This window comes from Apostichopus japonicus, chromosome 22 (genome assembly GCF_037975245.1).
Source record: "Apostichopus japonicus isolate 1M-3 chromosome 22, ASM3797524v1, whole genome shotgun sequence".
Lineage (NCBI taxonomy): Eukaryota > Metazoa > Echinodermata > Holothuroidea > Aspidochirotida > Stichopodidae > Apostichopus > Apostichopus japonicus.
In genome coordinates, this window is record NC_092582.1 from 18,635,510 (window position 1) to 18,662,364 (window position 26,855).

General features: G+C 36.8%; 1 protein-coding gene across 5 annotated transcripts in view; it reads right to left on the bottom strand.

Annotated features, from left to right (window-relative positions):
* Positions 1 to 26,855, bottom strand: part of LOC139964261 (voltage-dependent calcium channel type A subunit alpha-1-like) — a 270,526-nt gene that overhangs the window by 11,960 nt on the left and 231,711 nt on the right. For all 5 annotated transcript variants that reach the window (XM_071965717.1, XM_071965716.1, XM_071965715.1 and 2 more), the window contains 4 exons: positions 22,134 to 22,194; positions 11,661 to 11,789; positions 7,628 to 7,669; positions 13 to 1,110 (listed from right to left, as the gene is read on the bottom strand). In XM_071965717.1, coding sequence (XP_071821818.1) covers positions 13 to 1,110; positions 7,628 to 7,669; positions 11,661 to 11,789; positions 22,134 to 22,194 — 1,330 coding nt within the window. The remainder of the gene's footprint in view (positions 1 to 12; positions 1,111 to 7,627; positions 7,670 to 11,660; positions 11,790 to 22,133; positions 22,195 to 26,855) is intronic.

The window sequence follows — 26,855 nt, forward strand, 5'->3', positions numbered from 1 at the left end:
AGTTTCATTCACCTCAAACTGAGTGAAGCGCCAGCTGTGGTTTTGTCTCTGGTCAGATTCATAAGCTTCTTTGCGGCTTTGCCGTGGACGAGATTCTCGCTGTCTAATCTCATTGTCCACAGAGATTAGTTTGTCCCTGCTCCTACTTCGGTCTCTTGATTTATCCTTTACATAACCACCGGGTTTACCATTGTCCCTTGGGGGGAGCCCTACGTCGTCTTTGAGTCTCTGGTACGAGCTCTTGTCTCGGTCTTTCTCGTATTGAGAACTAGCCGTCCTACTATTTTTGTACTGAGAATCGTCATCTTGTCTCTGTGAGTTAGTGCTACCCCTCCGGTCACGAGACCTGTCTCTGACGCGAGACGGTTTCTCAATGTACTGTGGGGACCCTGTATCACCATCGGTGCGGTCTGTGTTTTGAGTGCTACCCCTAGACGAGGCCCCCCTGGACCGACTACGGAGGGACCTGTTCTGATCGGAGTTACGGGGTGTACTAGTGTAAGGGCTGGCCCTGCTCCGATCAGAAGAATCCAAGTAACTGCTGCTGGTGTTGGGACCACTAAACTGACTACTACTATTATTTCTGCTAGATTCTCCACCCTGTGGACTAAAGTCCGGCTCACTCTTAGAACTGGGGACGTGTTCGTTTGTATGTTTATCCCTCCCCTGACGGGGGCGTGACCTGGGTCCACGGTCCAGGGAGCCAGTGTGATGGCTGCCCTTGTTTTTCTCCGTGGGGTGGTACCTAGGATCCTCCTCCCCGTGTGAAGAACGCCTTATGCTTTGTTTACGTGAATCAGGTTTCCTTACATCCCTATGGATGGACCCCTTGGCGGCTGAGTCTTTGGACTGAGCCAAGTTATTATTACTGTCGCCACGGTCCCCACGGTCCCTGGGGTTTGTTAAATGATTGCCAGTGTACTCGTGGCTGGTGCGTCGTTTATTTTGTCTGTCATGTGACCTCCGTGTGTTGTCACGGTCAAGAGTTTTCTCGCTATTGTAGCGATTTCTAGCATTCAGGTAATCTTCTTGGGACTGACCAGAGTCCCTATGGGTAGGTTGGCTAGGTGGGCGCTGACTTAATGACGGTGTTTTCTTGTCCAAGGAATGCTTTGTGAATGGAATGATTAAAGAAAAGTACAATATAAAGAACAGAATGATAAATAACCGAGTCAAAAAGAAGTGTTCATGCATGACCAGGCAAAAGAAGTAGATATTTTTTTCAAAATGAGGAATAAACAAAAACAATGTGCATGGAGGTAAATACACGCCAAAACCATGCTAGAAAAATTGTCTCGAAAAACTGAGCAAATGAAACCAAAATAAAATAATAGATATATATATATAAATACTAAGAATCTAAGCCCTGGTAATAGGACATATTCAAAAGAAATAAAGAATAAATAAATGAATCAAAACAAAACTCATGCAATTTTGAGACTTCTTTCCTTTTTTTTACAATAAATAGGTTGTGTAAACTGCAGAATTTGGTACAGCATCTTCACTAAAAAAATGAAATAATATTAAGAGCTTTGACAAACTACAGAGAGATTAATATAAAACTAGGAGTGGGTTTGTGCTTGACTGACAGGCGAAAAGTACCACAAGGGGTTGAGAAGCACATGTTTATTCTATGAATGAAATAAGTTCAGATGCAAGAGTCATGTGAAACCGCAAAAACTTTAATAGTAAAATGCGAGACAAAAACGGTACATCAAAACCAATATTGACCCCGAAAGTGTCGATAAAAGTGAAGAACAAGTCTGAAAAACTGTTACAATATATAAGAAATCAATGTGTTGATCTGTTAATATAACACCACAGAGCAAATCTTAATGTAATGGGGTATAAAATGATGAAGTTACGAATTAGGCTAGGCAGTCATTTTTGTATAGGTGAGGGCCCTCACCCTATGAAACCTGTCTTAAAACTGGCAAATCAATCACGAGGAAAGCAGACTCATGATTTACAAAACTCTGCTCAGTTATCTATTACTTGATGTAGCTGATTCAAATCATAGCCTAATATACTAGCTAATAAATAAATTGATACATGCTAGCTAAAACTAAGAACAATATTCAATAAATGCTAAAAAATAATTTTTTTCTCCTAAAAATTCATCTTGAGACTCAGCTGGATGGTTGATGGGGATGAGGCCAGTCCAGAAAAGACCTGCATTTTCTCTGTCATAGGTTATTGGTCTATGGAAGAGGAAGGAGGTGGTGTTAACACCACCCACCTCACATGCAACCATACCTGCCTACCACCCACACCCTCCCTCCCTCCCTCCCTTGTCCATGAGTTAAGAGTAGGGTCGTTGTTAGGTCAAGCTCAAAGATCACTACCCCTTCTTTGTTCTTGCCAAGACGGTGATGGTGGTATGGAAACGGTTACAAGGGGGAAAGAGGGGGAAAGAGGGGTTGGAGAGGAGGAATGGAAGGTTGGTGTGTCAGTTCACGTTTGGATCATATCTCATAGGAAGACGAGAGGATAATTTATCCTCCCGTGTCCTGGAAGCTGCTTTTCACCTCAAAAACTCATAGGTGTCTGAGAACACCTAATTTTGGTTTGGTCTTTTTGACCTGTGAACACTGCCGATTGAACCGATGGACAAGCGAATGAAAAGGTACAAATTCTCTGCTCTGGACTGGGTATACCAAGGGCAACGACTTGGATCCTAACCTGCATAAATGCAGCCATATAACAGCTGCATGTTGAGGGGTGTCGTAACTGTCTATCATAATTACCAGTCATGTACTACACATAAAAACCAATAGAGAAACATTTGTATTCCACAAATTGAGTGTAATGTGTTATTTTTCCATTTGACAAAAACCACAAAAATTTATGACAAATTTTCCTCCGAAATTTGTTCCCAAAATTTGGTTAATAATAATTCCTAACTGCTTTAGAAGACAGTTAGTTTTACATTGCGTGCCATCAGTTGCCACAATTTTGCAACACACATTATTGCAGCAATTCCTGGTAAATTTGATGAAAGTGTTACCACAGAACAAGAAGCAATTTTATAGATTGAAATGTTCAAACCAACAGTAAAACAACTTAAGGAAGTGAAATGTCAAATTTCCTGACGATTTAAAGGGAAAAGTAATATCTGTGTGGGAACTGTGGTTTGGAATGACTCTGGAATTTTGTCAGAGCTGAGGCTCGTTTTTTGCACCCTGTCAGCTCAAGTCCAAATTCAGCAATTTACATTTGCTGCCAATTATTGTCTTTGCAGTGAAATGAACTAAATGTACCGACTTTACCCCAAATTTCCAAAAGAAGACAACAAACAAGATACTTTGAATAGCTGGTATGATTGATTTATCAGAAAACATTCATAGAAAGATCATTTACACTTTTGTTGGGGAAGGGGGGAGGGGGGGGATGATAGAAATAAGTAGGAGAGGAGAGGTAAGAGAAAGGGCAATGTTTCGGTAGGGTAGTGGGTGTTAGGTAAGGAAAGAAGGCACTTACTGGATTGGACATAACTTACTTTACAATGTTTGGGCATTGGATTTGCAAAGAAAGTAAATTCAAGATTAAAGTAGATGTACCTTGATTTATTGCAAGGTTTGGCTATTAAGCCTATCTATAACTTGGGCAAATTTGAAAGGAATTTTTTTTTTCTGGTTTTCCCTCCTGACAACCACTTACTCTCTGGTTATCTTTACCATTAAACAAAAAAAAAATTGCTCAGCTACAACATATAATCAATAAAAATCGAGGTGGCATGTTCCATTAAACTGACATCACAATTACATCCAAGATCTTCAACTTCTCTGAAAAACCTACAGTTTTTGGGTGAAATATTACCATGTAGATTAAAGATGAAATTTCATGACCTGTTCTGTGCCAAATTGTGCCCATTATCAGTAAATGTGTTCAAATACATATATATATAGTTTTTTATTAAAGCTTCATTTTTTTTTTTAAACTAATGATCAATACAAGTGTCATTGACACATTTTGTCGCCAGAAAGTTGACAGGTTCATTTCACAGGTTCATGGAATTTTAAAGTTGTGGTTTAGAACATGTTAGGACAACAACCTTGTTCGCTTTAAACTGAACAAATTCATTTTATATCTCTCTTCCTAAAGTAAGACATTCTAAACTTCTGCTTGTATATATACATTTCAGCAAAGATAGACTATTGTAAAACCATTATTATCAGTGAAAAGGTTGTATTCGCCACATTTTTTTTTGGTAGTGGGGGAGGGGGGGGGAGAGGGTGATGACCCTATCATGCTCCAGTCACTTATCAATTTAAGTGGCTAGACTAAGCAGTCTAGCACACATACCATTATGTCAGCCCATCAGAGAAGGGGTAAAGAAAAATGATTTCCCCCCCCCCCCTGGTTTTTCAAGTTACATATTTACAAATGCACTAGATACTTTTCAAGGACATTATGGTGATGGATGCTATCCATTGGTACCTTGTTGTTTACATGAAGTTTAAAGGTTCTGGTATTTATGGGGGGAGGGGGCGGGGGGGGGCTGGGGGAATGAACTAATGGTAATAATTATGTCCAACCAATGGAGCAGCCAATATTGTCATTGATTATGACTCCTTAATTGATAATCATGCCTTAAAGGAGCATTCAACGCATTTAGACTATTTGAAAGGGAAATATTTTGAAAATCAGAAAAGCTGTCAAATTTGATTCGAACTCACTTTTTTTTTAAATACCTATTTATGTATTTATTTATTAATTAATTAATTATTATTCTTATTGTTTTTTGGGGGGGGGCAGGGAAACTATGAAATATTATCAATAAAACTGCTTTAATGCTTTAAAGTCATCAGAGGGTTATAGGATTTTCCATAGGTATGAAGAACTGGGTTATGATGCGGAATAGGACTTTTATTTTCAGAGGGGAAGGAGGGTGAGGGTGGGGACCCAGAGGTTGAAGCATGGACGGCCTCTTTTCTTTAAGAAGTTGTTATTGTTATTGCAATACCTAAAGTTTCACCTGATTATGCCCTGATAGATATGCCCATGCTTTGATATGTCTATAGTGTTAACTAATATTTAGCAGATTGAGAGTGATGTAGTTGCTATAAATAAATGTATAGCTCTAATGTAAAGTGAAATATAGCTGACATGAAGTGATATGTAGGTCAAAAACTATGCAGCTGATGTACAGTGACATGTAGCTGATGTAACGTGATATGAAGTTGCTATAAATAAATATGTAGCTGATATAAAGTGACATGTAGCTGATGTACAGTGATATGTAGCTTCTATAAATAAATATGTAGCTGATGTAAAGTGACATGTAGCTGATGTACAGTGATATGTAGCTTCTATAAATAAATATGTAGCTGATATAAAGTGACATGTAGCTGATGTACAGTGATATGTAGCTTCTATAAATAAATATGTAGCTGATGTAAAGTGACATGTAGCTGATGTACAGTGATATGTAGCTTCTATAAATAAATATGTAGCTGATATAAAGTGACATGTAGCTGATGTACAGTGATATGTAGCTTCTATAAATAAATATGTAGCTGATGTAAAGTGACATGTAGCTGATGTACAGTGATATGTAGCTTCTATAAATAAATATGTAGCTGATGTAAAGTGACATGTAGCTGATGTACAGTGATATGTAGCTTCTATAAATAAATATGTAGCTGATGTAAAGTGACATGTAGCTGATGTAAGTAAATGTATGGTTGCAGTTAACTGATATGTAAGGAATGTAAAGTGCTATGTAGCTGATGTAAGGTGACATGTAGCTGATGTAAAGTGATATGTAGCTAATTTAAAGTGAAATGTAGCTGATGTATTAGCCTAATGTAGCTGATGAAAAGTGATATGTAGCTGATGTAAAGTGATATGTAGCTGCTACAAATAAATATGTAGCAGATGCAAACTAATATATAGTTGATGCACAGTACTATATACAGCTGATGCACAGTGATATGAAGCTCTGATGTAAAGTGAAATATGGCTGACATGAGGTGATATGTAAAGACTTGTAGTTGACATAAACTGACATTTAGCAGATGTAAGCTAATATGCAGCTGATGTCAATATATATTAAGCTGATGTCAACTACTAACATCAGTTAACATTATAAACATGAAAATGGACATATCTTTCAAAACATAATACTGGTGTGAATTTTGGCTTTTCACAAGATATTGGTAAATATTGTGTACAACTACCTAAAATGCAAGTTGTCAAATAGTGACTGTACCTTATCAATACAGCATACAGCAGATTGAACAAAGATTTATTGTATGAAAAACTATTAAATCAGTACAATGAGATAACAGCCTGGTATGCATTTTAAGCTTTAAACATAAAATCCAAAGGGAAACAAGAATATAACAAACAATAACGTTTCCCAAAAAGATCCAAATCGTATCAAATTTTGTCTTCCATCCCATATTCCCCACCCCCCACCCCTCAAATTCAAGTAAACATTTTGATCAATTCCTCACTTTTTATTTTTTTCCTTCAAAATTAAGGTAGGGAGTAAAGTATACTGGCAGATATTTTAAGCTATTAATTAAATAAGGTGAGTATTGGAGAGACCCAAACAAATGAAGATAAAAAAAAAAATAGCATGGTATGTTTCTATCAGGCAGTTTTGAAACTCTTAAAATAATTTTAAATATTATGTGTACACCATGATTAACAATGTTTATATTGACTTGGGTGTACCGTACAAATATATATACACTGTGAGGTTTTGGAAATGACATGCATAAAGTATGAAGCCAATGGCAAAATATTTAGACAATATCACATCGTATGTAAAAAATTACCATCAAATCACCAAAAAGTGGTCACCATGATGGCCCTGAAACCAATTAACTCAATTTATAGATATTATATATAAGATTCTCTATTATGCTACTAACAAGAAAAACCAAAATCTTCCCCCCCCCACCCCAAAAAAAATAAAACCAAGATTTTTTAATTTGGATTTTTTTCTTACACTTTCTGCAAACAATAATTTCACAATGAGAGAATGCCATGAAAATTTCATTTAATACTTTTGGTTTTTTTTATAATCGTGGAAATTTTGGAGTTAGCTGAAGTACAGTTTCCTGATCTTCAACCTCAAATCATAATTTAAGTTTAATATGTGAATGGAGAGAAATATGGTAGCAACGTACATTACAGATATCACATCTGCTGACTCGTTCTCTTCGACTGTTCATCTCAAAGTCTTTGTCTTTTACAAGTTGTGTTATTACCCGGTTTAAAGAATGACTCCATAGGCGCAAAATTAATTTTGATACATGCTTGTAGATGGTTAGAAAGCCACTGCTTTCATTCCAGGTTGTATTTCGATAACATTTTTTCCTTTTTTTTTTTTCTTTGGAGGACTGACCCTTTAAACAGCCGAGGCTCATCATCCTTAATTAAAGGAGCAATCCAGAGATTTTGACATATTTTTGCAGATGAATATCTTGAAAATCTGAATTGAAACATTTACTGGACTTCTAAACTTCTGACTTAAGTCAGTCTGTAAACGAATCTGAGCATGCAATAACATATATGACTGACCTGAGGGAGAAAATAGTATCAAGATTCATGTTATTGAAAAAAATTGGATATGAATATAATCATTATCCTGAAAATATGATTGTGTACTTACTCTTCTGTCATTCTCTTGCTTTGTTCTGTCTTGTTTTTCTTCCTGTTAAGGGAAAAATAAAACATATATTGCTATTGGAAATGGAAAAGAAGAAAAAAAAATTGACCACTCAGTTCCAAAGCTGCTCAATTTGTCCATAACATTTGAACGTGGTCAGAGAAAACGAAATTTGATTAAAAATTTGAGGCAGAGCTGAAGAGATACATATATACAAGAATACATATATATATATATATATATATGATTTTATTTTGATTTTTGTTTTAATAATATTAATATTAGTAAAGCCCATGGTAAGGTGTAATATTCATACTTAAAATATCATTAATAGCACTGAACAAAATCATTGAGGGATATCATGTTTGTCATTAGTTTTGTTGCTATGCCAACTTCCTGGAGCTGTGATCTAATTTTTGATTGGTCTATTTCCATGCGCAGGAAACGAAAATGTGACCTGCGTCAAAGAACCTTGAGTGAAACAGGAGGGGCAACAAAGCTCAAGTGGTCACCCCACTGAAGCAGAAAATGTACTTTTACACTAATCAACATGATCTTAAAAAAGGTACTTTTATTAAATTGCCGTTCGTTGGACATGTTTTAATTATTAGAAACAATGGAAGTGAAAGGTTAACTTTGGGATCTTACAAGAAACATGTTTTTCCCCTTTGTTCCCCCGATAGACGAAAAAAAGAGATGAAAATTTAAGGCCAAGGTAATCCCATCAATTAAGAGATATATTAGGAGTTTAGGATATCACAGAGGAAGGATAAAGAAAGTCTATTGACCCAGGCAGTCAGCAGTTTAAAAGGACCCTTTCACCAGAAGTAAAGGAGGAAACTTTTACATAACTACAAGCAATAGAAAGAAATGGGTTCATTCATTTAATTATTTCAGGAGGTTAACAATAATTATCTGAGAGAAGCTATGAGTCAGTCTATCAGGAAAGAGGAGAGGGTTTTGCCCATTGAAAAATGTGATAATGGATGTTAGAAAGAAGACAGAAATATGTCAGGATTAATTTTGATTCTTCTTTTAATATGTTTTTATAAACCTTCTTAAGGCCCGGTCACACTATACCGAATTTTTATCGGAATACTATCAAGTTCCCGGAGGAATCGAAACATCCTGTTTTTCGTTCGGGTCTTCTAGCCACAGTGATAAAGGACCTGATTTGCTATCTGTTGAGCCATTCCGATGTGGAATAGCCCTCTCCTAACTTTTGATATTGACTCCGTTTCCTTTTATCGGATAGCTATCCGATATCTCTTCCGATTTTTATCGTTTTTCGATGTGACGTCACTTCAGAATGTAGTCCGTTCCAGAACCCCTCAGATTTGGAGTAGGTATTCGAATATTCCACTGCATTCATTACATTCACTACCACAAACCTCACTCTTCGGCCTAAAATCGGAAATATCGGACCGTATTCCGATAAAATATCGCTGTAGTGTGACCGGGCCTTTATGCTGTCACTGCAACAGGATTAGATTGTATTTGTGAGGACCGGAGAATATCCTCTAACAGGTTTAACTTCATATCTTTGATAAAGTTTTCCTCTAACATTTGAGAGCAGAGTGCTGCCAGAGAACTACCAATATAAATATACTTAAAATACTAAACCCACACCCGTCCCCATCCCCCTCCGGTCCACACCTTTTTTCGAGTTCACAAACTTTTCGTATTGTAACCGAGCGTAAAGCTGACCACAGTCTGAAAACATTAAAAGAATGATGATAATTGTGAGAGACGCAACTTCCTGTTTTAAATTTTAAACTCACTTTCTATCTCAAAGTATAAAAATTACAGCAGATTACTATAATATTTCCCAAGCACCTCCTTGTGTTTCATTTACTCAGTTGAGCATGGTCAAGATTTAATCAAATTTAATGCTAAAATTGTAACTTTCTGAGGTTGCAAATATTTTTATAACTGACAGCAGGCACTTGTCGCTTGTTTCTATACCGGCACTAGATTCCTTTAAAACTTTTTAAAAACAGGATCAGTTTTTTTTTTTTTTTTTTTTTCAAACTACCTGAGTTGACCTGTTGACCCTTCTCCTATTACAAACCCAGTGGCCAATTCTTATATACAGGGTATCACATTATTGCATCTAAATTAGAATTAAAAGGTCCAGTCACTTATAGTCTAACTTTCTAACATCTCTCCTACCACCAGTTAGCCTCCAAAGTGAATGAAAGGGACTATTAGTGTAAAACAAAGAGAGGCAATAAATTGATGGTACTAAAATTCCTTAACAGATAGCAACCCTGTTCAACCCTGGATCACTGTAACAACATCACAAACTCAAGGCTCTCTCTCTCTCAAAGTGGTAAAATACTGAACTGTTTTTATTTTCCCTCAAAATCATTAGAGAAATACCCATATATAAAGAGCATTGTGACCATTTTGGTATATCTAACAGTTTATCGTATCCCTTTAAATTGTCTTATCGTATCCCTTTAAAATTGTCTGCAAATCTGACCCTCCTTTCCACCTCAATGTAAAAAATGTATGTAAGTTTCAACCAACAGGTAAGAAAAAAAAAAGTTTATGAAATGTTATGACACTTTGGAATTATACAGCCTGACCTATATTAATAAACTCTATGAAGGAACTTATTGACTATTCAATATGACTGACACATCTAGGTAACAATCTATACAAACTATCACTCCCAGAAACTAACTGGATCAAAACTGACCTAATTGTTTTAAAGAGCTACTTCTTGTTCAGTGATGCAAGTCTATCTATTTATTTATGTTTTTTTTTTGTCATTATCCCTGGAATTGAACTGGACGATGTCATCCTGTGACATGAAGCTCCCAAACTCACACTGAGATTTTCTTTAAATATTTCTTTCTTTTACATATTTTTTTATATTTCTTTCTTTTATATTTCCCTTCCCCTCCCCTTCCCACCCTCCCCTACCCAATAAACAGGGAAATGAAGCACTCTACAACACTTGACACCACCCCCCCCTCCCCTAAACCTGGAAGAAAAATCTGGTTACACAGCTGTAACAAAAGGAGTCTAGGAAAAATGATATATACTAAAAGAAAAGGAGTTGACCTTCTTGTTGACTTTGTTTCTTTTGACTACCAAACAAGAACCTAGGCTAGCAAATGTATTTAATTAAACCTCTCCAAATCACTTGATATTGTCTTCTATTAGGAGCCAATCATCACAGGCTTACACTTGTTGATGCCTTTTTTCTTTTGGGAATGTAGAAACAAAACAAAATGTATACATTTCCAGCAGTAACCATATCTTTGTTTGGTGTTAACTGTTAAGTATATAAAAGTGCACTGCTCAGTGTAGTAGGTAATATGCCACCACCAGATATAGGATGTGGCTTTAATTCCTAGAAAAGATGCCAACACAGAAGCCAGGAAAAAAAAAGGAAAAAAAATAGGAAAGAAAGCAAGGATGGAAATTCTATTAAAATGACCAAAATAATCACAGCAATATATTCATTCAGTGCACAGTCAAAGAGATCATCAAGCAATAGAGACCTGTTGCATTTGCTTTCGCTAGAGTGAACTCTAACCGAGTGACCAGAGAAGAATGAACTCAGCAGGGAAGGTTCTACTTTTAGTTCTCCATCATGGTAGGTATGAATCCTTTTATCTTGATTGCTTTAAACCTCCTTCACCACTCAGTAGGCATTTTCCTCAAAGTGCAGAGGGGGGTGAGGGGGCAAAGTTGAGGGAAGGTTCATGGGGAATAGGTTAATATGCCCCTATCTAAATTCAACGATTAACACTTTCATTTATATTGACTTTGTAATTCATATAGGTAAATTTGGGCTGTGCCCCCCTGTCCCACCCACCCTTCCTTCTGTTCCAGGCAAGGAAAGGAAGGTGGAGGGGGGGGGGGGGGTGGTGGGGTGGGGGACCAATGTTCTGAGCCAACCTATCCTATTAGGTCACTTTCTGTAGTTCATTATGGAAGTCAAATGCAACAGATGATTTTGTTAGTGTTTTAGTTTGATATGTGTGTAATAGCATGCACTCGTGTGTCGGATGAATGATACCTCGACCACGTCAAACTCTTCCTCCTCCTCCTCATGAAGATAAAAAGCTGCGGGTCCCAGGATGCCCAGGTCGCTGGACTCCTCCTCGTCGGTGGTAAACTCATCCTCCATGCTGATGATGAGTTTGGTCTGGTAGAGGCCAAACACACAAATGATATATACAACAACAACAAAAACAACAACAATGAGATGACATGCAATCAATCAATCAGAGCACATAGTATATAGTAACATTTTTAAAATAACATCAAAAGTAAACAACAATAGTAAACAACAATAAAAATATTCAACAACAGCTGACTTGAACTAAGGGCAATGAGAGGGGGGGGGGGGGAAGGATTAAACAAATTATGAAATTAAAGAAAACTGCCAATGTTCTGTTTTTTGTTTGGTAGATTCCAGGGGAAGATATTTGATAGTTTCCAGAGAGGCTAACATGTAGTTTAATTTTCAATATTGGGACAGAGGATGGGCTGTGAGATGGAACAGGGGATGGGCTGTGAGATGGGACAGGGGATGGGCTGTGAGATGGGACAGGGGATGGGCTTGGTGGTACTGAATGATACACAACAAGAAATTCTGCTTGATGCTACAAAAAAACATGTTTTAATTTCTCAGCTTAAACAGACTTGATAGCTAAAAGAACTACTTCTCCAACATATTGCTGTATCTGCATACATGTGCTAATAAACAAAGTGGTGTGAATAGCACTACCCTACATGATAACAACAACGTTTATAAGATACATACTGACAATTCTGAGTGAGTGCTTTGACCTGAAGGGCAAATAACACAGTTCAGCCAACGACTCTTTTCAGGTTACAGGCTAATGACCTAGTGTTCTTCTGCCCCAGGACTGACAGCAGAATTTAAGTCAGCCACCTGTAAATCTAATTAATGCTTCACCACAGATTGTACTTAATGACCGGCGTATGATACAACAGCTATGTTATTACACAATTACATTGAGGATCCACATAGTCAAGTTTACTATCTCAAATACAAAGCAGAGGTTTTAGGACAGTTTGGTAATTACTGTTTGACAAAACCAAACTAAATCAGTGACCTGACATCGATTTATCGTGAATGGTATAATATCGACGTCCAAGGAAATTATGGGTTTACAGTCCTTTTTTTTATATTTTTTTTTTATGGAGGGTCATTTTTGCATATCACACGAGAGGACTCCACTTGCATGTTTGTACATTTATCTGTACCTTGATTATTCTCATCGTGGCACCATTATCCGAAACCTGGATTATCCCGATCAGAAATCCAAGCACTTATCTTGCTTATGGAATAAGCTTTGTTTATTAACTGCGCCGCCCAGCTGGCCTGCTTCTTCCCAACAGGGGAGTTACTTTCAACTCCATTAAACAAATACAATATATTTTGGAATACCAAATACAACATATTTTGTAATCCCAAATACAATATATTTTGTAACCCCAAGTACTATATATTTTGAAATCCCAAATACAATATATTTTGTAACCCCAAGTACTATATATTTTGCAATCCCAAATACAATATATTTTGTAACCCCAAGTACAATATATTTTGCAATCCCAAAGACAATATATACTTTTGTAATCGCAAAAACAATCTATCTATTTTGTAATCCCAAATACAATATATTTTGTAATCCCAAATACAATATATTTTGCAACCCCAAATACAATCTATTTTGTAATCGCAAATACAATCTATTTTGCAATCCCAAATACAATCTATTTTGCAATCCCAAATACAATCTTTTTTGCAATCCCAAATACAATCTATTTTGCAATCCCAAATACAATCTATTTTGTAATCCCTAATACAATATATTTTGCAATCCCAAATACGATCTATTATGTTATCCCAAATACAATATATTTCGTAATCCCAAATACAAAGCAGAGGTTTTTGGACAGTTTGGTATTACCGTTTGACAAAACCAAACTACATCAATGGCCTGACATCGATTTATCATGAATGATACAAATTTATGCATCTGAACGGATATTTAATGTGCAGATATCCTCATCATCATACACAGAAGAAAGATTGCAGAAAACATTAGAGTAAAAAAGATGTAACCAGTGTCCTATTCACTTTTATTCTAGGGAAGGAAATATCTACTGGGTCTCCTCCTTGGGCTTCCCTGTTTTCTGCTAACAGTAATATTTAGACATATTTTGAGTCATGCAAGAAATATTCAATTTTCAAATTTAAATGTCATATATTTTTGATATGAAATGTTCATTTCACACCCTTCTTCATTGTATTTCCCATGAGTTTTGGTAGCCTGCTGGGTAATCAATGAATATATTTTGATACCCCCCCCAATGGGAGACATAATGGGGGTGAGGGGAGGGGAGGGGAGGGGAGGGGAGGGGAGGGGAGGGGAGGGGGAAGAGCTGCTCCATGAACTTCTTAATAGCAGACGTGTGGGTTGCACATTCCACTATAAACAGACAAATTAGAAACCTGGTATGGCAGACCCTCACGACTTTGATTCCCAAAAGAGAAAATTTCAGCATTTTATGATGTTACCAAACTAATGTTACAATTTTAAGTACTGGCTCAAGGATATAAATTATGATTTGTAAATTGTCCCACAGGCTAGTAGAAGCTAACAGGTTATAGTATAGGTTGTCAATTCAATCAAATTGAAACAGACCTAAAGGAGACCCACATGGGCAACTGTTTCCCCCATTACATATATATCAAACAATTGCCCTATTCCTTTGAAGAGACAAACAACTTTTTCGTCTGCCTATAAACCTAACTAAGGTAGTGAGACGGAGAGAAAGAGAAGAACAAAAACAAACAAAGGAGAAAGAGAAATGGACAGCCCAAAAAAAGATGATTTAAAACCAATTATGCAAGATATGTCAACAACTCTTAGGAAAAGATAATCTCACATCAAGGGAAAACTTTTGGGAGAACCTACCATAAAATTTCTACAGAGAGGCATTTTTATTATCGACAATCTATTTGTGTCCAGAAGATATATTGAGGAATATTTTTCATTTTCTTTATTTTTATGGATCATTTGACATTTTTACATTGATCTAGCTCCTTTAAAAGGAGTTTTATCTATCCATGAAGTGAGATGTGAAGGTATTTACAGTTTAAAGGGAGAAACTGTGAGAGTTGAATGGCAGGTAACTAGTAACAGGGTTTCAGTAGCATTTCTTGGACTTAAAGGGAGACAAGTTTATCATATCGTGAGATCAGTGATATCTGGGAAAATACATTGTTGTTGTATTTGATCAAGATTTAAGAAGCTCTAGATGACTTGAACCTTACATGGTGAGGAAGGGGACGACAGAAGGCAGAGAGAAGGGAAACTTGCAAAAGGAGGAGGAGGAGGAGGGGGAGGGGGGAGGAGGATGAGGAGGAGGAAAAGAAATAGAAGGACAAGGGAGAGGAGAAGGGAGAGATATAAAGATGAAAAGAGGAAGATGGGGAAGAAGGGAGAGGTGGAAGAGAGGGATTAGCAAAGGGTATAAAAGGAGGGAAGAAGGACAAAGAATGGAAACCAGTAGAGAGGGTAATGGGATAAGATGGAAAGGGGGAAGAAGGTAGTAAGAGGAACCGAGTGGCTCACAAAGAAGAAGGAACAAAGGGAAAAAGGAAGAAGAAGAGGGAGAAAGAGGAGGATGGAGAGATGAAGGGAAAAGAGAAGGCAGCAGAAAAGGGGGGAGATAATTATTAAACCAATTGTTATGTGACCAGATTTGAACTATTTTGTACATTAAACTGAGTACGCCTATTTAAAGATACAAATTAACATTATGCAAAAGAATTCAATTCAAGGATATTGGAAGGTTTTCCTCTAAATTGTTCTGATATCTTAGAATTAAATTAATAAATATATTTGCAAAACAGGCTTGCATGAGGTTCAAATGTAAACAAAAATCTTTCCTTGTCGGAAATATTTGCTAAGGAGCCAGTTTGCTATAATCTTTTACCAGCTCTGCTATTAAACGTAAACATAAATGTTGTGTGTTTATCTACAGAATTGATTGTTGCATTTATCATAACATGGGGTGATCTATACAGTCTCCATGGGTCAGAGGAAATATGCCAGTTTTAATATCCTTGTCATCTCTCCCATTTATCTGATCTCTAACTGGTGGAATTCATGGAGGATAGATGAAGTCACCCGATCGAATCACAGTTTGAGAGTTAAATAACATTATCTGAGATAAAATGATTGGTACATTTATCAGTTATGGATGATAGTCATGCGAAAATCTTTTCTCATCCCAGCATATGAGCAAATCATGATCATGGGATCATTTGTCAAATTATGGGAAAAAGCTGCTGGGATTTGATTTGATATTTGAGCTGATATTTTGTGTGAGAGAAGAGGCAAAACATAGAACTAGAAGACATAGTGATATTATTCTGGTTTTTCCAAATGACGACAGAGTCTTTTAATGAGGGAGGGTGGGGATGTGGGGGAGGGGGGGGGGGGAGAAGGAGCATAAGAGAGGTATTCCAAAGGAAATCAAAAGATAATTTGGCACTATGGCAAATACCTGTTCCAAATCAAGTTGCTAAAAGAGCAAATATTCCTCCCCTGCAGGTCTCATGTCACTCACACAACTTTCAATATCATATCAAACATATGAAATTACTGGAAAAAAACTGAAATATGATATCAGCTTTGCCAAGCCTAATCCAAAAAATAAAGGTGATAATTCTCTTCTCTTCAATTGACTGTATTTTTGTGTTTATTTGTTTAAATGCTCCCCGGAAGCATCCAGTAGGGAATAAAGTCCATCACCTTTTCTTCCTTCCTTCCTTCCATCCCCTCCCCCCCCCCCCCTTCTAAGCCTGACACCTATCTCCATTTCTATTAGACGAAGAAACCTTCAAAGAAAGGTAGACAGAAACGTTTATACCACTAATGTACTCATGAATTCCACACATAATAATGATGGCATACAATGCATGTAGACTTTGCGACCTGACAAGGTATCCTGAAATTCATGTCAAAAATGTAAGGGGTTAAACTGAGCAGGTGACATCCCATGGATCTCACTGATTATTTTAAGAATAATATTCACATTGCAAGAGAGGTTTGTTTGAATAACCCAAACAATCTCTGTGGATATGCCATGTAGGTCACCAACCAATTGAGGGGACTGATCCAGGGAGCTGACAGATTGGTGGGGTGGTGCTCAGGCAGAAGAACTGGCATACACCAGACAAATGGTACATAGATTGGCTGACAAAGCAATGGCATGGTGGAGAGGGGGGGGGTGGTATTGGTGGTGGGAGGAGGGGAAGAAAATTTACAGATTTAATCAAAATGATCATACATCAAAGATCATGGTCCTCTGGTATATCTGTCTGTCCACTAATTCTGCAGGAGCGTCCATGATGGGCAAAATGCGACTTACTGATATTCCATCATATATTAGAACATCTGCCAGATTGGAAAAGAGGTGGTTTCAAGGCTGGGAGGGAAGCGGATGGGGAAAAAGGATGGGAAGGTGGTGATGGGGGGGGGGGGGGAAGGGTAAGTGAGGGAGAAGTTTTTGCAGTATTCATAAAACACTACTGCCTCTAAATCCCCAGCCCTTTCCACATCAGTTAAAGAAATAATATGAGCTTTGGAGTAAGGTATTTGTATTCAATACAGGCAAGAGCTGAAAGATGCGATGCTTTAACCTTTCTTTTCCATGTTTTCTTACTGAGGGCCCTTCCCTGATGCAGGTGGAAGATGGGGAAGAGGGGGGGGGGAGGGGGTACAATGACCAAGTGGTAAAGGTGTGAATCTTTGGTCCCCATCCCTCCCTGTCTTACTCATCTAAAGATATAACAACTTCTCTGCCCAATCTATTCAGATATATTCTTTTACAATAAAAAGACATTTTCAATTTTTTTTAATTTTTAGAAACTGGTAATGAACATGAAATGTTAAAATACTTTACCCAATTGTTAAAAGCATCTAAGTTGAACGATAGTGAAACTAAACATATTCTGCATCAAACATTAGACAAGCTCATTTGTGTATGATCATACATAGTGACAGAGCAGGTTTTCAAATAGCCATTTTTTCTCTTAGTTCTCCAGCCTGAGTTTGATTGCATTCAATTTCCAGATAAAATCCTTAAAAAGTTGGTCTGTGTAATAACTGATCTCAGTCAGAGACTGCAAAGTGTTATTACATTTGTTCTTTGCTGCCCTAATACCGTTGAAAAAGGCCTTTTTTACTTTTGGTATTCAATATGACATCAACAAGCACTTGCTTGAGATAACAGAGTAATATTACCCACTACAATGGTTGTGAAAAGATTAAAATTTGATCGATGACCCCGATCCATGAGAAATTATCATTTGTTCTCAATGTTAATATTTCTCCCTACTACCTACCCTACAGCAAGACCATAATAGCTTGTGATGAAGGCAGTCAAAACATTAGAACCACTTAAAGTCAGGGTGTGAATGAGTAAAGGGTCAACTTTGATATGTTGGCTTTCAAATTGCTGGTCCCTTTGGGCTACAGATGGCTAAACTTAGGTGCAATTGTACCTGATTTGGAAGGGGAATACTTGGAAATTCAATGGAAGAGAAACAAACAGCATTGCAGAGAAGTAAACAAACCGATATTATCAAGGGCAGGGTTTCTTTGTTTAATTTAGTAGGTAAAAGGTTGCTACAAGTGTACAGAAAGAATTGGAATGAGGAATGGAGGGAAAGTGGGGGGGGGGGGTAGTGGTGAGTCATATTGCAGTACAGTGTACCTATTTTCATACTCAACATCATGGGTTTTTACACTGTCTTATACTCTGAAAATCTAGTATAGGTACTTACTAGTCCAAAATTTAGTACTCCCATTGTCACTTGTTCTGGTACTCAAAGTTATACTAAGGGAATTCCATATGTACTCGTAGTATGATGAGAGTCCAAGTGGAGGGGAGTGGGGGGGGGGGGCAGCATTGGGAATAGAAGATATTATTGATATGAGAAGAGGCAATGCATGGTGATTATACTGAAACCATAGCACACATAGGATGTGTACACACTGGTGGAATTACTTAGGGGAGGGGGAGGGGGTGGGTGAGGGGGATTGTCACAGTAGGGTAAGAGGGAGGAAGGTAAGGAGAAGGCAAAACCTGCAGGACAGTTATCAGAATGGGGGAAATAACTCACATATCTGGCTATTATCTGTCAATGTAGAGTTTGACTGACCACAAGTTGAAGAAATTGACTATTAATACTAAAAAAAAAAATAATTGTTTGGTTAGATAACTATAACAATTTAACAAATGCTTATTACTAGAAATGATCCATAGTCCATCATCACCTCAAGTTGCTCTATATTTTGGGATATTAATGTTGCCCATAATTTTGGAAAAAAGCACTCAAAAACCAGTCATGACGAAACCAAAAATACTTTCAACTACAAATGCACACATGCAGCTACCAACCGAGAAAGATTTGGCAAAGAGAGTGAGAGAGCGGCATACCAGGCAAGAAAATAGCGAGGACGGGTTGGATTACCTCAAGAATCGGGGTAGAGTGGCTGGAGGCATCATATCAAAAATTAGACTTAATCTGTTGTGTTTACAATTCAAATTACCCTGTGGTCACAACCTGACAGTTGAGTAGATATTGGATGGAAAATAGCGGCTTGCTGAGTTTAGGGTTAGATTTGATCTCCTTTCTTGTGGCTTGCTAAAAACTGATAATACTCCTGGGCTAGAGAGGAGCATTATGTATACATTATCAGCAGGGAAGGACATTTTAACAGGATATTCCGTGGGATATTTTTGTTCACAACTTGACGGAAAGAAAGAAATAAAGAAAAAATTAAAAAAAGGGTATCGTCGTAATGATTTCCATCGATTGCTTCAACAAATCACAAAATCCAGGGTGGTCTAATATTTATGAAAATTTTTGGAAAAAAATCATAGATTTATGAGACAAATCAAACGGAAGACTTAATAGGTTTGATAGGGAGAGAGCAAGAAAACGTCCTGTCTACTGTGGCTTTAAGGACTGTTGATAAGAGAGACCACCTTTGAGGAATGAAATAATGACCAGAAGGAAAGAATTTTGTGATCCAAGATTGGTGCGAAAATTGTACACAAATTGTTATGAACTAAAAGGGAAGTAACTTAAATTCCCCCCAAAATTCACCAAAAAATGATAATTTGACTCAGGGAAGGCTCTACAATAAGGATTTATAATTTAATACATGATTATACGATTTTTTATTCTGTTTATACCTTTTTGGACGGTTCTCTGTACAATTAACAAACCTCATCTTCTCATATTTGAAATGGGTCCAACTTTTTCCTGAATCATTTCGTTTTCATATTTTTTTTCATTTTATTTCATATTTATAGCCAACAACCTTTCATTACCTTCCACTGGGACAAGTAATGGTTGGATAATGCTTCCCCTTCTTAGCAATCATCTTAAACACCCTGATCTATTCGTTGCTGTATAGATCAAGTTATTTTAGTAAAATCTTGGCAATCAGCCTATCAAAATTATTTTGATGCAATAAAAGGCTTAAAGTCATCTACGTAGCTGTTGATTTTTTTTTTTTTTTATCACATTCTTACTGACAGACGTTTACTTCGTGAAGATATTTCTGGCTAATTGTTTCTCCCATTTTCAGTTATTTTTATACATATTTTTTTATTCATATCTTTGCAGACTGAAAGCAACGCTCTGCATAGTATTATAAAAAAAAGTCACGAAAATAGAGAGGAAAAAAAAAGTACAGACCTACAGTTCATTTTTTGGTAGAATATTTGGGGAAACTCGCCCAGTTTCTCTGTCACCTGATTACTAAAAATACTTCAGAAAGTAGAATGCCATCAATTTAATCAATACCCCCATGGAATTGTTTCTTTACAGCATAGTTTAGAAATATCACATTTCTAGTTTCATGTGGAGATCTGTGTGGCTATACCAGAATAGCAGTGGATCTGTTGATTTAAGATGGTCTAGATGATAACACACCATAATTGTACAGGAGGTTATGTCTATGATATCATAAAAATGCTCCCAAAATGAAAAACAAGAGTTACAGCAACACGGTAAGGTAAGTAAATGGGATATTATGTTGAAAGAAGTGACTGTCCAGAAAAATCATCTGTGAAATGTTTAGCTTTTGGATTTATTTACTTAATTGGTGTGAAGACTCGCGCAAAAAGAAACATCTAATGCCGGTAATCTGACCTGGTTTCGAATGAGGTGTAACAGAAGTGTAAGACACCACCATCGATCCCAGGAAATACACACACAGCTTGCTACCATTGGTAATTAGACACTAGTGTACAGTCAGTAAATACAGCTGCGGTCAATACCCATAGCACAGTGTATAAAGGATACAGCGATGGACATCTCAGATCCAGCTAGATAACAAGGTATCACGTTTTATTACTGTCTGCATTTTGTAGTGACAAGAGAATAACTTCACTTGCAAGCAATGGAGAGTTAACTTTTTAAAGATGGCGGCACGCTGTTTGGGCCAAGTCTTCAATGCCTTTTAGTTATACATATATGCATAGATATCCAGTGTAAAAATGACAAATCACTACATTGGAATAACTGTCAAAAAAAAAAAAAATCAAAATACTTGGTAGTTTAGGATATGGTAGGGAAGGGAGAGGGTGAGGAAAGGTGAGTGTGGGGAGGGGGGAGGAACATTGTTCCGAACTGAGCTCTATGTTAAGCTAGATAAATATTGAGCAAGAGGATTAACATTTACTGTTGGGGATGAGTTGATCAGGCTTATATGTAAGCCTCTCTGTAGTGAATGATAGTAATTGTCAAAGGGATCACACAACAAATTCACTGATCAAAGAACAGGGGCGGACTGACAGGTTGGGCAATCGGAGCATTTGCACGCAGGCCCAGAGCAATTGTGGGCCCTCACCAGTCTCCATGGCCTCCTAATCAAAATCTGATATTCAGTATGTTTTGTTTCAATATTGTGAGCCTTGTACATATAAAATGGGTTGTATTCCAAAGTGGACTAAATCATTTTTCATGATGGTCAAGGGGGGAGGGGCCAAGAACCCCCCTCACTTTCTTCTTGCTGGCTCTGCCGCTGGCGGGGGCCCAGATCCTCATCAGTCCACCCATGATCATACACGACATCCACAAGAACAAAAAAATCAATGGTACATAGAGGCTTGCGAAGAGTAACATCACGTATGAGAAATGAAATCCTAAAAACTTTTGTGCATGGAAAACATGCAAAGATGTTTTGATCAATATCAAAACCCAACGGTACTTCTATAGTCACTGGAGAGAGATCTTACCATCATATATATATGTGGTGTCCATATCATATGGTACTATAAATAGCCAAAGTCTATTCTTCATTGCGTAGCACCAAAAGCTACACCCCTACCGACCACCAACCACCCCTACCCTGCCCCCATCACCCCTAACAAAAAGTGTCATTCTAACACAGTTAGAAGGGTTTATTCAAACATGTCTTACCTTTGAGTTCTCGTGTTCTCTGTTCCGATGCCTGCCATTAGTACTTCCCCTTGGTATATCTCTGTATTACAAAGAGAGAGAAAAAGAATACATTATTAACCATGACAAGAGAAGCAAGAGCTCAGTTAAATATGGTTCCCTCTTGGACAGAGATGCCAAGAATGAGGGGAGGGGATGAGGTAGGGGGGAGGAGGGCAAAGGGGCATCATGTCATTTGTAAAATTTCAAAAAATTGCCTTAGGTCCACAAAACTGTGGTCAGTGTCCTTGAATCATAGGTTGTGAAAACAAAGGGATAACATAACAGAAAATTAGGCTGTCACTTCCCTGTACATCATCAATGTACATAATTATCGCTAGAATTTTTATTCATAAATAAAACTAGAATTGAGAAATGACTTGTAAAATTGTCAATCTTTGATGGATTTTTGATGGGAGTTGCAGCTATTTTCATGATTTCTAATGCCTCTTAGCATGATTAGGGACAACATTCATAGGTATTCGTAGACCTTTAATCATTAGCCTAATACATCAAATAAATACTTTACTGTTAAACACTACATTTGGGGGTATAAAAAACGTTTTAAAGTTGAACATCAACGCTTTATTTACAAATTATATTGATAAAATATTGAGAGTATTTAATGTCAAAAATTATCAATAACTTGCAATTCTGTAATAAATTTTGATATTCTCTTGACTTGGTCAGAACAATATGGAAAGTTTATGCCGTACGGATGTTAGATTGATCAAAGTGAAGTCCCAGAATCCTTGTTATGCCCTTTGTTCAGTTTTACTATTTCCAAAAAAATAAAACCAAAACAAGAATTACCACTGACATGATAGAAGTAAAGGTTAACAGACCGATGTTGCCACAAAATTCAAAGAAATGTAAAAAACATCCCTGTTTCATAGATGAGGATTAATACAAACCTGTATGAATTGTCAGGAAAAGTCCCAAACCAATTAGAAAGTTATCGGACGTACGGGGCAGAGGACTTGTTTAATTGTTCCAATATGCTGGAAATCATACGCCTACACAAGAATAATTCAACCCACTCATGAAACATATAACCTGGTCGATCAGGTGACAAAGTCTGTTAATTAAGTCAAATATCATATCTAACTCCTAAATGGAAGCGGAAAAAGACACACAAGGAAATAATGTCTGTTTCTGCCAAATGCACTTCCTATATATATTGTGCATGGCTGACTTTAATCAGGACAAACTCAAAACGGAATATTCATTTTCCGTTTTTTGTTTTCTGAAATTGACAAAGTTTCTATAAAGTTCTATTTCACACATCTAATATATTGAGACTGGATGGGGATGAGGGGAGGGGAGGGGTGAGGAGAGATATGAAGGGTTATAATTCTCAGATAGCATCCACACGAGTGAAAGACACAAGAATGGAAAAGGTTGATTACTTTCGATCATCTGTACCAAAATGTTTGAAAAATATTCTATGCTTAAGCGATGACAAACTATTTCTGCCAAATTTCTCATGGAGTCCATTCCCTTGATGCTTTTTAGGGAACAGGAAATGAAATGGGTTTGATCAAGTACTAGTCATAATGTATACATGACACTGTGGCTTAATTCTGAGAAGCAACCCCCCCCCCCTCACACTAAAACAAAGAAACAGTTATATTGGGTTCATCACCTAATGAATGGGCTGATGAGTACGGTAATTTGTAGGTCGCAAGATTTGTAATCCTACGATCCCAATCTTTACCAAACCAATTTCGCTCTATTTAATTTCCCAGTCAGTTTTCTGTTTTTGATTTAGGTAAAAGAAGAAACCATATTTATCATCCGTCTGGATTTTCTACAAAATGTTTAAATAACTAGGAAAAGCAGCTGTTTTTGCATATTGTCCTCAATAATCCAGCAATGTTTTCTTAAACCTACAGAGTATCAGTCCAAACAAGATTACAATACATCAAAGTAGTACGGGGCACGCTTCCATATTTTCTAAGGCAGTGAACGTTAACCGATAGGAAATTCACAAACTGATGTTTGTCTTAACAAGTCTACAAGTGTTACCTTTGTAATGTGGAATTTTTTTTTTTTACTGACAAAATGATTTTAAAGTTGTGAATAATTATTCTTTTCCATTATTGGAATGAAACTTCATTGGTCAAACTAATTGATTGGCCATAGCAATATAGGATTTCATAATTTTGGAAAAAAAATGATGACAAAAGGTATGAAAAGTTTTCACTCTACAGCAACCTTTTGGAGCTGATTTCTAATATACTGTTCCTTCTAATGAATACTCTCTACTCCCACAGACCACTGCTAGTGCAGCTTATTAACCAGACTGTATTCAAGTTCCAACTTCAATGTTAAAACTACTACATTTTTTTTTAAATATTCGCAATTTGAAATTTTTTGTATGTAATCATAATAAAAATAAAAATAATCAGCAGTTATTTTTGTTATTATTATTTGTTATTATTATTTTTTTCCTCCAAGGATCCAATGCCTCTATTGTAGTGGGGCACTGATCACCCTCCATCTTCATTCAGTCCTCCCCCTCCTCCTCCTCCCTATCCTCCTCCTCTCCCTCCCCCTCTCCTCCCCCTCCCACCTTTGAAATCCTGTGCACATATTGCTGATAGGCTTTATGCACACTGAGTTTGTATAGAAGTATAAAATGAAAGGCAACATCCAGCTTGTATGAAACCTTTAACCAGTAATATCTACAATCCCTTATTACAATTATCAAAAATGATTTACTGGTTTTATCAAAATGGAATGCATAAAAAAAATGCAGGAATATCAGAGGGGGAAAAAAAATATATCTCCCAAACAGAAGATAGGGCACGACTAAGTCAAAAGCAGCACGACTAAAGTCAAAAATCTTCAAAACAGCTTTTGAGAGTATGGTTGGCAACTTTTTTTTTAAAATATGTATCTTGTATTATTCAAAGTTGGATATAAACACTAAGACACCTGGGGAGGCCCCTAGATTTTTTATTTTTCAACAAAAGATGGTTAATGAGAGTGTGTCATTTATATATTGCATTTGTTATCATGGTAGTATTCAATCATAACTAAAAGAAAACAGATGTTTTCCTATTCATTTTTTTATTCATTATGTTCATTTTTGTCAGATTTTAGTTTTACACATATAGCATCACACAACATTTATCAAAAATTTATCAACAGTTATCAAAAATATATCAAAAAGTCATGTTTTATGTATATATATTTACAGAAAAATAGAGCAACTAGATTGCAGATAAATGTTTTACATATTTTCAAGAATGTTTCAGGAAATTGCTACAAATTTAAAAGACCGCACCGAGATCCATGGAGCTTTCACACTTCTTATTTTGATATCGAGCTCACTATCTGAGCTACAAATGGTGGGGGGGGTGAGGGGGAGGGCAGGGGGTGGGATGTTAGAATATGGTCACATAGAAAACCAAAGTGCCCCCCAAAACAAATTTAAACAACAATTTTGTAAAAGTATTCCTTCAAAGACATATATGACCCCAACAACAGTACAAGAGGGAGATTTATACAGTTCACCAGCACTGGATTCAAATTGGTTTTTGTACGCCTGACCTGCTGCGACTTTATAAAAACGATTAATACGAAGAACCATTTAGAAGGTCACCAGTTTCTGTCTGACGAATATGCTTGAAACTCATGGTGATGGTCCCTCATGCTGAAACATCAACATCCACTTTCACATCATTCCTACAAATCCCCGGTCTGAGAGATTTATAATGGTTCCAAAGTTATTTATTCATGCCGACCAAAAGAAAGAGAAACATATTGTACATATCCTGGTGAAATGATGCATTCAATTTTCTACATCCTGTTTTTCTGTTGAGATGCTGAAACACTTGGAATTTGCAACATTTTGTACCCAAATGACAACTTTATCGAAGAATACAGATGTGATGTCATAGAGATCCTTAAAGTTAAGAAAAATAAATAATAATAATAACAAGAATCCTATCAAATCCACGATCAAGACAATAATAAGTGAAAAACAAAACGTCTTGCTTATTTCACTCAATGAATGTTCTTTTTACCAAAAGTCATTTGTTAACACGTTCGCCAAATTAAAACCATAACCTTTTACTTTCATGACGATGCTAAACTTGTACTGTACAAACTTATTTGATATTCTGCAACATCAAAATTTTAACCATTTCCCTCTGTAAAAAAAAAAAAAAAATATCCAATCCTCTCTATATATTTAAAGCCACTTTAGCATTTACTCTAGAATTTACCTGATTTTTCTACAAAAAGACAAGAACGAGAAGCATTACGATAAAGCCGTCTGGTCAACCAATATGGAGATATATCGGTTATAACAACATGTTGATATTTTCCAATTGCCCTCTGTTACTGGTAACCAGGATAGGAAACAACCAAACATGGTTTTTCTTTTCTTTCTTTCTTTAAAGAAGATTTTTCTTTGTTCCCTTTCAAAATAAATACAAGTACAACAAAACACTTCCATATGGGGTGTGCCCTTCCATTAAGAGGGAAATCATCTCGTGCAGCACAAGTCCGGTGGACGTTTACAAGGCTGGGTGGCTCCCAAAATTGAGGAAATCATCGCCTCACCTAGTAAAAACAAAATTCTGGACTGATGGGAAGTTTTTTTAGCAGAAAAGGGAAAGCTCTCTGCCCCATTAACTAATCTATTTGTCATTTCGTGTGCCCTTTTGAACTTGTGGATAATCAAAGGGATGG